The following is a 13,756-nucleotide window of genomic DNA, read 5'->3' on the forward strand; positions in this document are numbered from 1 at the left end:
TTACCTTTACTACCAGTTCGCAGCAGGGCTGCGCGCATGTGCTCGCTTTGCTCACGCGCACTTTTCTGCGCATGCACAGAAGCGTTTTGATGATGTCAGGGTCAGTGGGCGGAGCCTCCCGCCAGTTTTACTACCAGTTCTATAGAACTGGTGCGAACCAGGGGCAACCCACCACTGCACCAAACCTCCCAACTTTGGCACCAATCCCAGTAAATCTCTATGCAAAAATATCTCAGGATAGGTGGGATAAAACAGGAGGGTGGCTTGAGCTGGAGCTGGAAGGAGTCCATTCAATGCACTTTGAGAGTTTTTCATGTTTCCTCTTGCATTATTCCTCTGTCCACTGACCAGTCAGCTGGGCTTTTTGGAATAGAGATCTATTGGCCTTCTAGAAGAGAAGTAGACCCATATTCAGAAGTGAGAAGTCACCAGACAGAGCATTTGGTGATCAGGTCATTTGACAAGTAGCTGAAGCCTCCAGTCTCTGCCCACACTTGCCCAAGTCTGCCCATCACATTTTAAGGAAACAAGGTTGCAGTTATTTTTTTTTCTGCCAGCTGACATTAGATGGGATGGGAATATAAGCACTGCCCTTAAATTGTCATGCAGTAAATTAATTTTTTTAAATTTAGTTTTTAGAATTTTTTTTTGTCCTGCTTTCTTTACTTTGTAAATACTTCAAGCTGGCAAAGATACCCAATTTTCCCTCCTTCTCCTATTTTCCCCACAACAACAAGCCTGCTCTGGCTTTCATGCCTAAGGTAGAATTAGAATTCATAGTCTCCCGATTTCTAGCCTGGTGCCTTAACCCCTAGTTCAAACTGGTTTGTTGTTAGGGCAGGACAGATTACAGCTTGGCCCTTGTGGCTCTGCAAATTTTGTTAGCATATTTTTCTGCTGACTCAAGGGTTTGAAAAATGTACATGAACATGGCTGAGAGAAAAGGATCCTAAGATTCAAATTTGGTTTGTGGAGTATATTAAAATGCAAACTGAAGCAGCAAAGTATCTTGGACTAGTTCTGTTGCCTGTGGCCCAAAGAGAACACTTTCCTAGATGTGATGACTGACTTCTCCTGGATAGTTTATCATTTCTATTATTAAAATTATTATAAAGGGAGCGTGAAAATGCAAGATGGAGGAAACAGAACAGAATATGCCTCATTATGTAGTGTTTTGTAGAGAAACTGTAAAAAAATTAACCAGTAGATGGAGCTATCTATTCTTGTCCCTCATAATCTGAAAATATTTAACCAAAGTATTGAAATAATCAATTTCTGACAATCGAAGGCTTTAAACTAATTTAAGGTTTTGAGAAATAAATATTATACTATCACTTTAACAACATTGGATCAATCTCTTGAGCAACACCAGATATAACCTGGGTTTATCCTTCCTCCCTCCCTCCCCTCCCTCCCCCTGAGATGAAGCAATTGGAAGGATATGACTATAGTATTTCCAAAATATAAAGAAAAGAAAAGAAAATTGGCAATTTCCTCAATCTTCCTGATTTCCTGCTAAACCATTCAAGCCTCTAAACCAGGGGTGTCAAACTCGCCTCATCACGGCATTGTCACATGATGTATTGGGATGTTTTCCCGCTTCGCTGAACCGGGCATGGGTGTGGTCAACTCATGACGCATCTGGCCCGCAGGCCTCGAGTTTGACAGCCATGCTCTAAACTGCCTTCTTTGAAGGGTGGGAGGGTTAGGAGGTATGAAGAATGGTGACTTCTTATGCATTTTATACATAGAGATGCAGAAATTGAGCTATGAAGCTTTTTCTTATATCATACAAAGAAAACTTCAGTTAGTTGAAAGGCAGCTTTTGAAGTCATAGAAGGAGAAAGGCTCCAAAATAACAACAAGTTCCTATTGTCTTTCTCAGTAAACATTATCAGTATGCATTTTTGAATTTTTTTAAAAAATCTCTGTTTTTTCTTTAAGATTTTAGTTCTCTTTAAAAGTTGGGGTTTCCTTGAGTTACCAGCTACTTCCTTCTTGTATAATGAAGCTGATTTTACTGTAAAAAGATCAACCCTTGGTGAATTTGCTATTTGTATTCAGACATCAGTTCTGAAATAGAATGCTTAACTTATTGTTTTAACCAATTAAAAATGTATGTAACTTTGTAACATGTTATATATTCCTTTATTAATGTCTTAAAGGAAATGAGGCAATTTCCAGCTATCTTTCTCAGTTTTTAATTCCTGAAAGCTTTTTCTTCACACCATGTTATTCAGAGTGAGGTTGGATGGCAGCCAGAGGCTATTACAGACCAGTGAAGTAGCAGTATATTCTATTTTATGTAGGAAAAAACGCCAATTAACTTCTATCAGCATATGGAAAAATCTGTTGCAGATTATAGCCCTATATTTTTTTTCTTCCATTCAATTGTGCCTGATTCTCAAAATCTGCCTGGACAAGTCTCTGAAGTTACATTGGGAAGGTTTTTCAGAAGTGTTTTGCCATCGCCTCCTTCCTAGGATAGAAGTCACCCAGCTGGCTTTATGCCTAAGGCAGGACTAAAACTCAGTCCTCAGTTTTCTCTCCTCATGGAGCTATTAAGGAGCTATTGCTCCTTAATAGCAATAACACTTAAGACTTATATACCATTTCATGGTGCTTTACAGCCCTCTTTAAGCGGTTTACAGCGTCAGCATGTTGCCCCCAACAATCTGGGTCCTCATTTTACTGGCCTCAGAAGAATGGAAGGCTGAGTCAACCTTGAGCCTGGTGAGATTCGAATTGCCAAACTGTGCAGTGATAGTGAAGCTATGACACATGTGTCAAAGGTGACTCACCATGATGTTTTGGGTGACCCACCAGTATTTACCAATACCCAACAACAGCTATTTTTGAAAGCACATCCTGTTCTTATTCAATTTTTCGAGGCTGTGGAGCAGTGATGGATTTCAAAAACTTTTACTACCGGTTCTGTGGGTGTGACTTGGTGGGCGTGACATGTCTTGGTGGGCGTGGCAGGGGAAGGATATTGTAAAATCTCCATTCCCACCCCACTCCAAGAGAAGGCTACTGTAAAATCTCCATTCCCTCCCCTCTCCAGGGGAAGGTTACTGCAAAATCCCCATTTCTTCCCAATCAGCTGGGACTCGGGAGGCAGAGAATAGATGGGGCGGGGCAAGTCGGGAGGCAGAGAATAGATGACGGGGGTTCTCAGAACTACTCAAAATTTCCGCTACCGGTTCTCCAGAACTGGTGAGAACCAGCTGAAACCCACCTCTGCTGTGGAGGCCATGTGAGAATGGGATATGCTCTCCTGTGGCTGAGAAGCTTCAGAAGTTGCACAAGAGGTCCGTGCTCTTATGTGGCCTCCTTAGCCTCCAAAAATTGCATGAGAACAGGACATGCTTTCACAAGGCTGCAGAGGCCATTCAAGGAGCATTCTCTGAAACTGATTTCGGAATGAAGACCTTGTGTGAGTTGGAGCAGCCATAGGTAGGTTGCAGGGCCTGTCAACAGAGAGAGGACAGTGCCTGAAAGTAAGGGGTGTGCAGCAGTGGTGGGATTCAAAAATTTTTACTACCGGTTCTGTGGGCATGGCTTGGTGGGCGTGGCTTGGTGGGCGCGGCAGGGGAAGGATACTGTAAAATCTCCATTCCCTCCCCACTCCAGGGGAAGGTTACTGCAAAATCCCCATTTCCTCCCAATCAGCTGGGATTCTGGAGGCAGAGAATAGATGGAGGTGGGGCCAGTCAGAGGTGGTATTTACCAGTTCTCCAAACTATTCAAAATTTCTGCTACCAGTTCTCCAGAACTGGTCAGAACCTGCTGAATACCACCTCCAGTGTGCAGCAATTGTGCCATTCCCCAAGGTTGTGTTCCTTGGGGAATGGTGAGGGTTGGCCTTTTTGAATTTGAGGCTCAGTCTGCGACTGATTATCATTCTTCAGGGTGGCCTAGAGAGAGAAAATTGTTTCTCTTTTGTTGGGGAGTGGGGGAATGAAGGGTGGGAGTGGGGTGCCCACACCAGCAGACTCAAGTTAGGCATTTTTCAAATTTTTGAGTCATTATTGTCTTAGCCACTACACCAAGCTGGCTCTCCAACTTCAATCAAAATTTTGAAAAATCTTCTGCTGAAGATTATAGCCTCACATCATACAATATGGTTAACACAAAGGTTGAGCGCAAGAGAAGTAACGAGGCAGACTCATTTAGTACATAGATGAGAGACTATTAGGAAATTGTCACTGCATTAACACTATTCACTATTCTTCTTCTTAGCTTTTCTCCTTGCTAACAATCCTTGCTTCCACTACATCTAATAACCACTTTATACATTTCCTTTTGTTTAAATTTCTCACCTTGATTTTTGAAGGAACTCATTCATTCTATCCAACCATTATTTTCTCCCTCTCCCTGCCTCTCAACACATTTGTTCTATCATATATTTGTTTTGCTATTCAAACCTTATTCACTCACTCTGTGTGATCGAACCACTCCAGATGCTTCTTTTTTCCTAGTCACTCACTTCTGCATTCAATTCATATTCATTCAGCATCTATAATCCATGCTTGACTCCATCACTCCTTGTCGTACCAGATTTCTAAGTATTCCACTGCATTTCTTACATTTTTCTTGATGTAGGGAAGAATAACAACGTTCTTCCAATTATCAGGTGCAGATTCAGTCTTCGCACACAAATTAAGCAAGATGCACAGCAATTGCACAAGCAAACCATATACCTATTTTTAACATTTCTCAACTTATGTACTGTATACCTCCAAGCCTTAGCATTTTTCAATAGTCTGATAACATTTATGATTTTATTTCCATCCATTTTTTTCTTAGTCATTTTCGGTACAGAGTTTATTTCAATTGCATTATTTGACAATCTCTCTGATTCCCATGCGAATCTTTACAGTCTCCAATCCCCCCATGCCAGTTTCATCTCAAAACAGTTTGTTACTTTTATTTTTAATCCATTCTGTCAAAGGATCCTTATTCAGACTATTCTCCTAGTTTGAAAATATATTTTATTTCTATTAAAATTGCTCTGTAATTTCTCTGTTCTTTTAATCCTAACTGGCATTTGCTCTTTTTCTCTGTGGCCATTTTCTCTCTCTCTCTCTAACGTTCTACAATATCTTTCTATCATTCTCATTTTTATATCATTTTGTACCATTCTCACTTTTGTAGTTTAGTACCACTTTATAATGCCTTGATAAGGCCACACTTGGAATATTGTATCCAGTTTTGGTCACCATCATATTAACAAGATGTTGAGATTCTAGAAAGAGTGCAGAGAAGAGCACTCTTCTCTTAAGGTGATTAAGGAACGGGAGGCTAAAACATGAAAAATGGTTGCAGGAATTAGGAATGTCTAGTTTTATGAAAAGGGCTAAGGGTGACATGATAACAATGTTCCAATAATTATGGGGCTGCCACAAAGAAGAGGGGATCAACCTATTCCTCAAAGCAGCTGAAGGCAGAACAAGAAGCAATGGATGGGAATTAATCAAGGAGAGAGCCAACCAAGAAACAAGGAGAAATTTTGTGACAGAACAATTAATCAGTGGAACAGCTTGCCTTCAGAAGTTGTTCGTGTTCCATCACTGGAGGTTTTTAAGAGATTGGACAACCATGTGTCTGAAATGGAATATGGTCTCCTGCTTGAGATTAGAAAAACTCCAAGTCTCTTCCAACTGTGTTATTCTGTTATTTTGTATTGATTTTATATTATTTATTACTTCATTCATTCATTAGCACATGTTCTTTCAATATATTTTTTTTACATTTCAATTTTTAAACTTCCTTACACCATGATCATCACCAGACAGACCAATAGACATTTACTTCTACCACCGATCACGACTTTGATCAATTGAGACTTCCACACAATAGTTTAAAAACTATTTTAATAAGATAGAGAAGGTTGTCAGCACTTCAATGCCACATGCAACATTCCCTGTTAGCAGTAAGGCAAATGATGACAACTTGACTTATTTTGGATATTATGTCACCAGAACCACTAAAACCCAGTTTAACTCCTAACATGCTCATACTGTTTTAATTTATGATCTAGAGAATATATCACAAGATAAGCCTCCCCCTCATCTGTGATCTTATTTTGGAGGGGGGTGCGGACCTGGCAGGTATTACGGAGACCTGGTTGGGCCAGGAGGGGGGGTCCCCCTCGTCGAGATGTGCCCGCCAGGTTTCCATGCATTTAATCAGCCAAGGGCCCAGGGGAGGGGTGGGGGAGTGGCGGTGATTATTAGGGAAAGTCTTTGTCCGAGGGAGACCACTGTTCCTCAGATAGCCGGATGTGAGTCCCTTTGTGTGAAGTGGGGCCGTGGGCTGCAGATGGGTTTGCTGACTACGTACCTGGCTCCCTGCCATGTGGCAGCGACCCTGTCCGAGCTACTCGACGTCATTGCCGGGGTGGCGGTTGATACCCCCAGACTTATTGTCATGGGGGATTTCAACCTTCCATCCGCGGGTGAGGTGTCAGAGGCAGCTCGGGAGTTCATGGCTTCCATGACGGCCATGGACCTGACCTAGTTAGTTCAAGGCCCCACTCACATAGGGGGACACACTCTGGACTTGATTTTTGTCTCTGGTCAGTGGTTGAATGATCTTGGTAGAGGGGACCTAGATATTAAACCCTTGTCATGGAGAGATCATTCGCTCCTCCAATTTGACTTTCCTACTGCCTTCCCCCGCCGCAGGGAGACGGAACCAACCAGATGGTTCCGTCCCAGGCGCCTGATGGACCCTGAAAGGTTCCTGACAGAGCTTGGGCCATTCCCTGAGACTCTAACACATGACTCGACTGAAGAGCTGATGGCCGCCTGGGCAAGGGCGGCCGCTGGAGCTTTGGAACGCATCGTGCCTTTGCGGCCCGATGCCAATCTCAATTGGCTCCTTGGTTCTCTGAGGAGCTGAGAGAGATGAAGCGTCGGAAAAGACGCCTAGAGAGCATTTGGAGGACTAGTCAATCCGATTCCGACCGGACACAGGTGAGGTCTTATATCAAGACCTACCTAGTGGCGATAAAAGTGGCAAAATCTAACCATTTTTCCGCTCTTATCGCATCTGCAGAGAACCGCCCAGCCGCCTTGTTTAGGGTGACCCACTCCCTTCTTCGGGGGGGAGTGCGGGAAGATCTCTTGCAGGGTCGTGCTGAGGATTTTGTGCAATTCCTGCACGATAAAGTTGCTCGGATTCGGGATGGCTTGGACTCCGACTGGATGAGTCCACCGGAGGAGACGAGGGCAGGTCTTGAGAATGTTATCTGGGAGGAGTTTGATCCTGTGACTCCCGAGGATGTGGACAGGGTTCTGGGTAAGATTAGTGCCGCCACGTGTTTATTGGACCCGTGTCCCTCCTGATTGGTGCTGGCCTCCTGGGAGGTTACACGAGGCTGGCTCCAGGGGATTATAAGTGCTTCTCTGAGTGAGGGTGCCTTTCCTGCCACCTTGAAAGAGGTGGTAGTGAGGCCCCTCCTCAAGAAGCCTTCCCTGGACCCGGCTGAATTAGCCAACTGTCGTCCAGTCTCCAACCTCCGTTTTGTGGTGAAGGTTGTTGAGAGCGTGGTGGCACGACAGTTTCCCCAGCACCTGGATGAAGCTATCTATCTGCACTCGTACCAGTCGGGCTTCAGGCAGGGGTACAGCACAGAAACGGCATTGGTCGCGTTGGTGGATGATCTCTGGAGGGCTCGGGACAGGGGTTGCTCCTCTGTCCTAGTCCTATTAGACCTCTCAGCAGCTTTTGATACCATCGACTATGGTATCATGCTGCAGCGGTTGAGGGGGTTAGGAATAGGGGGCACCGTTCTGCGGTGGTTCTCCTCCTTCCTCTCCGACTGCTCGCAGTTTGTGTTGGCAGGGGGACAGAGGTCGACCTCGAGGCATCTCGCATGGGGAGTGCCTCAAGGGTCGGTCCTCTCGCCCCTCCTGTTCAACATTTATGTGAAGCCGCTGGGTGAGATCATCCATGGTTTTGGGGTGAAGCTGATGATACTCAGCTGTACATCTCCACCCCAGACCACCCCAACGATGCCCTTGATGTGATGTCCCGCTGCCTGGAGGCTGTGCGGGCCTGGATGGGGAGGAACAGGCTCAGACCCAACCCCTCCAAGACTGAGTGGCTGTGGCTTCCGGCGCCCCAATATAGTCAGCAGGTGCCATCGCTGACTATTGGGGGTGAATCTTTGCCCCCCACAGAGAGGGCTCGCAATCTGGGTGTCCTCCTGGACGCACGGCTGTCTTTAGAAGAGCATATGACGGCCGTGGCCAGGGGGGCCTTTTATCAGGTTTGCCTGATTCGCCAGTTGCAGCCCTTTCTGGATCGGGACGCCCTGCGCACAGTCACTCACGCCCTTGTCACCTCCCGGCTGGACTATTGTAATACTCTCTACATGGGGCTCCCCTTGAAGAGCACTCAGAGGCTCCAACTGGTCCAGAATGCGGCCGTGCGGGTGGTTATGGGTGCAACTCATTGCACCCACGTGACACCCCTCCTGCGCGAGCTGCACTGGCTCCCAGTGGTCTTCCGGGTGCGATTCAAGGTGTTGGTTACCACCTTTAAAGCGCTCCATGGCATAGGACCCGGGTACCTTTGAGACTGACTTCTGCCACCAATAGCCTCCCACCGGCCAGTCCGCTCCCACAGAGAGGGTCAACTCAGGGTGCCATCGGCCAAGTTATGTTGGCTGGCGACACCCAGGGGGAGGGCCTTCTCTGTGGGAGCCCCAGCCCTGTGGAATGAACTGCCCCCGGAAATACGTAAGATCCCCGACCTCCGGGTGTTTCGCTGCGCACTGAAGACCCTGTTGTTCCGCCAGGCTGGCCTATCAACATAACGATTTTAAATTGGGGTATTTTAAATTTTTGGGATTTTAATTGGAGCCTAATTATTTAATGATTTTAAATTTTAATCGTTGTTTTGTTCTGTGTTTTTAAATAGGCTGTACACCGCCCTGAGTCCTTCGGGAGAAGGGCGGTATAGAAATAAAATAATAATAATAATAATAATAATAATAATAATAATAATAATAATAATAATAATTACTCTTATTATTATTATAAGATACTGCTGCCTGCGTCCCAGCAAATAGGAAGTACATGTAGAGTATTGGACCACCCTGAAATACAAGCAATAGGCTCGTTGATCTGCCATTTCTCCTCCAGAGAGAAACTATGGGCAATGTTGCTTAAGAAGACATGGAGGGAACCTACTTACCTCAGGACATGCATTCCAGCCCCTCATTAACAAAGAAGAGATAGGCTTGGGAATTGAGTAGCCGATTGGAGGTCTGATCTGATGATAGGCCATATCAGCTGCTGCAGCGGCTGTAAATAAGAACACGATGAGGCTGAATTATTGATCATCCCCAAAAGCAGACTCAGAATACGAAGCCAACATTTAAAGGTTAGTGAACTGAAATTATTTTAGCCTTCCAAAGGCTTAACATACATAGGCAGTCTATTTTGTGCTGAAAAACAAAACTGTTCTATTTTAAAGTAACTTTATTTCAGATTCCATGCCTCAGAGAAGGAAATCACATAGGCTGGCCAATCCAGTGAATAGGTCAGTGATGGCTAACCTTTTTGCCATCGCGTGCCAAAAGCGGGGGGAAGCACAGGGGAGTTGCGCGCACATGCGCCCACATCCATAATTCTATGCGCCCCACCCCCGCACATGTGTGCGTGACCCCCCCGCACTTCCTTCGCTTTTGGCATGTGATGCCACGGCGGGCCTGGTAGGTCCATTTCGTCACCCTCCCCAGGCTCCAGAGTCTTTCTAGGAGCCTGGGGAGGGCGAAAATGGCCTTCCCCACTTCCCTGGAGGCCCTCCGTAGGCCGGAAATGGCCTATTTGCCAACTTCCAGTGGGCCCAGAAGGCCCAAAAATCAGCTGGCCAGTGCGGGCATGTGTGCCAGAGCTGAGCTCACGTGCCAACCGATATGGCTATGCGTGCCACCTGTGGCATGCGTGCCATAGGTTCGCCATCACGGGAATAGGTCATCAAATCTGTTTTCATCATTCTTACTGCCATAAAGTTTTTCCCATTGAGGAAAGCTCCTGGCTACCTAGTTTTAGTTTTAGTTGTTTTAGTTTTAGTTTTAGTGTTTTAGTTTTAGTTTTAGTTCAGGGTCTACCTCTGTAATAAGGAAAAGGAGAATTTGCATACAGTATGATATGGGATGGTCTGTTGCCCTTTCATTAGCAATGTTCCTTTTTTTACAATTCTTAATATTTCAGAATAAAAGTCTTTTCTAAGATAGGATCACAAATCAAATTAATTAGAAGATAAGAGAATGACATGATGAAATAATGCTCTGATCATATTCATAGAATGGTTTTCTATCCTGGGATATTTAGTCTAATGATTCGTGACTTTTATGATGTAATCTTTGCTCATTCAGGAATAAATGGCATTATACGATTTCCATGGGACTTACTCCCTTGAAATAATTAGAGATGATTCCTAACAATTTTTGTATCGGATCTCCAACTGTATCTTCAATCAGTCAACACAATGCATCTTCAAGAAAAACAAAGAAAGCCCAGTGCCTTTTGCAAAAAAAAAAAAAAAAACCTTTGGGACAACCGTGACCTGGATGACTGGGAATCTCCATAGATATTCAACACAATAGAGTTCTGAATATAAATGCTATAACACTACAGAATTAAAATTGTTTGTAATCTGATTATTGTCATATGAAGACTAAATAATACAATTGGATGCTATATGACTTACATTTACTGTAGATGGATCAACTTGTGTATGTTTAGAAATCTATACTTTTTTTTTTTATATGATACTCAAAGGGTAAGGATGTATAAAGTGTCATGCATGCAGGCCATACTACCAAACCTTTCCTGGGGTGGATTTTAAAGATGTGACTTAATGTAAATAACTTAAACAACACTTTTTATGTATCCTGTAATGTGTATAGTAACCAGTACAATTGTCAAGTTTTACCATTTAAAAAAAAATCCAGTCTCTTTACTGTTAAAATTAAGTAGGTTGTCATCTTTTCTTAAAAATAATACAAAAATGGGAGAGGTGTAAAATGTAGGTAGTTCCAGCTAATATACGATTTATATTCTAATTGAGAAGCCAAAGGAGATACCATTATACTATGTCTTTTTCTTTCACCATTCCTCCATTATATAAATGCATTTCTGCTGTAATATTTTCCATTTACTTGGTTTGTGCCATATTTAATGTGGGAGAACTGCTTTCTGCCTCCATGTTATGATAGAGGTATATAGGCTGTAGTTTAGTCTCTGGTAGTTTCTTAATTAATCATAGTGAATTGCAACAAGTCAGCCTTAAAAGGTAGATTTGAAACTCCCTAGAAAATAAATTTCACAATTACCTTCTTGGGTTGAATAAAGACGCTGAACATTAACTGGTGAACAAATCCAAGCAGCAAATTTGCCTCCTGAAGCTAAACTCCACCTTCAACTTCAATTGGAATATATATTTATTAATCTTCATATCCCTGTTCCTCTCACTAATACCCCAGTGGCTTTTCCTAAGCAACCACTGCAGACAATATAGCAAAATGGGACAAAGATCTCCATATCTGCATAGCCAGAGCTATGCTTCTCTGGACTTAACTCAGTGTGACCTCTTATTCCCATGTAGTAAAAGAAAGCTACTACAACAGCCCTAAGTGGTTTATTCATTCAGATTTACATTCCTCTTCACAAAGATCTTTTGCTCACAGCTTAATTGATAAACACCGTTGCAGTAATTTAATTGGTTGGCAGTTATGCCTTACATAATGAATTGTTACCTTTTTATTTCTATTATGCTTGTATTATAAAACCTAAGCAGTTTTTCAGCACACTGCCAATCTTTCATTCTTTGTAAGATGCTTGCCTTCCACCTTTCTATATTATCTTTCTGTATTATTTAGCCTTATTTTAAAATTCATCATAGATTAATAGTCAGGCAATTGCCTTGCTTTCTGAAAGAGTGTTAAAAGACTGGGGTCAAAAAAATGTTCAGTACGCAGTGTTTGTGTTTTATTATCTTTTTCTTTCTTCCTAACAAAGAGGAAAACACAATTCTTCCTTGCCTTGCTTCTAGAAATCTTTGTAAGGGATGTGACCCTAGAGGAGAATATGGAATAACTTGCAAGCTTTTAACAACTGGAATTATACCTCTTAGAAAAAGAGAGTTCCAAAGAAGACAGCCAAATGGAAATAAAGAGCTGAAGGGAAAATTATGTATTAATGGGCACATGAAATAAAAGTTCTTTTTCTGAGTGTTATCCACTTGATTTTTACTATTTACAGAGTTTGACTTAGTCAGCGGTCATTCTGACCTTGGCACAGTAATGCATGTATCTCAAAATATCCTGGGCTGGGACTAATGTCTACTTTCTTTTCTTAATCTGAATGCTTTGTTTCCTGCATTCTCCATTTAGTATGACTAGATTATTCCTAGGGAGTTGTGAAACCCATTGAAGCAATTGTTCCAATGCAATGAATTGAGCTAATAGGACTGAATCAGCCATTATAAATATAGAGGTTTATTCTGACCACAGTTCCATCATAATGACTGAAGAGTCACTGGACAGTTAGATGGGTGGCTTATAAATCTAATAAACAAATATTTTATAAATAAGATGGCATTGAGGGATCTTCCTTTCCTCATTGAAATATTTGACAGTGCATATCATATCAATTTGGTGACACTATTCAAATATCCATTCTATGACAGGAACCCCAAATAACTTGATAACTTAATGAAATTAGCTGGGTTCACATGCATCACTAAGGCAGAGAAATGCCTATCTAATGCATTTGAACAGCAGGATCAATTCTAACTAGTGTCAACATTATTTAGGTCTTCTGTACCTTGATATATGTTTCACACAACATATGTAACTGAATTAATCCATTTTCTGGGTTCATCACATGCTAAACCATAGACTAACATGGCTAGGATTGGGGTTAGGATTAGTCTATGGTTTAGCATATTGTGAACCCAGAAAATGGATGCGGGTTAAATATGTTGTGTGAAACCAGACAACATGTTTGGATATATGTTCGATCAAAATGGGGAAGAAAGAATTTTATTTATATTTTGTGGCAGAATCTGACTGACAATATGTACTAACTTAATTTCAAGAAACACACAAACCTAGCAGCATGGAGAATTAATAAAATCTTGTGAGATTCAAAAAGGGGCAAGGCAAGAATGCCCTTTATCTTCGATTTTGTTTATTCCAGCTCTTGAAGTTTTGATTAGAGATATAAGGAAGGATGAGAGAATTGCTGGAATGAAGAGTGAAAGGGAAGAAAATATGCTGATATGGTGATGATTCTGAAAGAATTCCCTGAATAGAGATATTAATGGAAAAATTAAAAGATTTTGGTGTGTTAGCTGGTTTTAAAATTAATAATCAAAAGATAAAGATGTTAACGAGAGAGAGAGAGAGAGAGAGAGAGAGAGGGAGGGAGGGAGGGAGGGAGGGGGGAGGAGAGAGAGAGAAGCAAATGGAAGACCAAATATAATGGATGGGAAAAAATTAGTTTTAGGTTTGGAAAAAAAGAAAAAAGGATTTGATTATTAGAAATGCTAAAATATGAAAAGAAAGCATCATGATGTATCTTTAGAGAAGATAAAATATAAATGCTATATAGAAAATTGGAAAAATTGGAAATAACTTTTTAATATTTTTTTCTTTCTTGTCTTCTTTTTTTCTTGTTTATTACTTTCCTTTTACTTTTATATTCACTTTTCTTTAAATTCATACTGTCTTTAT

General features: G+C 42.1%; 1 protein-coding gene across 1 annotated transcript in view; it reads right to left on the reverse strand.

The window, feature by feature from the left end:
- TNNI3K (TNNI3 interacting kinase) overlaps positions 1-13,756 on the reverse strand; it is a 217,574-nt gene that overhangs the window by 53,123 nt on the left and 150,695 nt on the right. The window contains exon 21 of the mRNA XM_070941265.1: positions 9,208-9,317. Within this exon, the coding sequence (XP_070797366.1) occupies positions 9,208-9,317 (110 nt within the window). The remainder of the gene's footprint in view (positions 1-9,207; positions 9,318-13,756) is intronic.

This window comes from Pituophis catenifer, unplaced genomic scaffold, assembly GCF_029215685.1.
Source record: "Pituophis catenifer annectens isolate HBS135680 unplaced genomic scaffold, rPitCat1.0.hap2 SCAF_3, whole genome shotgun sequence".
Taxonomy (NCBI): Eukaryota; Metazoa; Chordata; class Lepidosauria; order Squamata; family Colubridae; genus Pituophis; species Pituophis catenifer.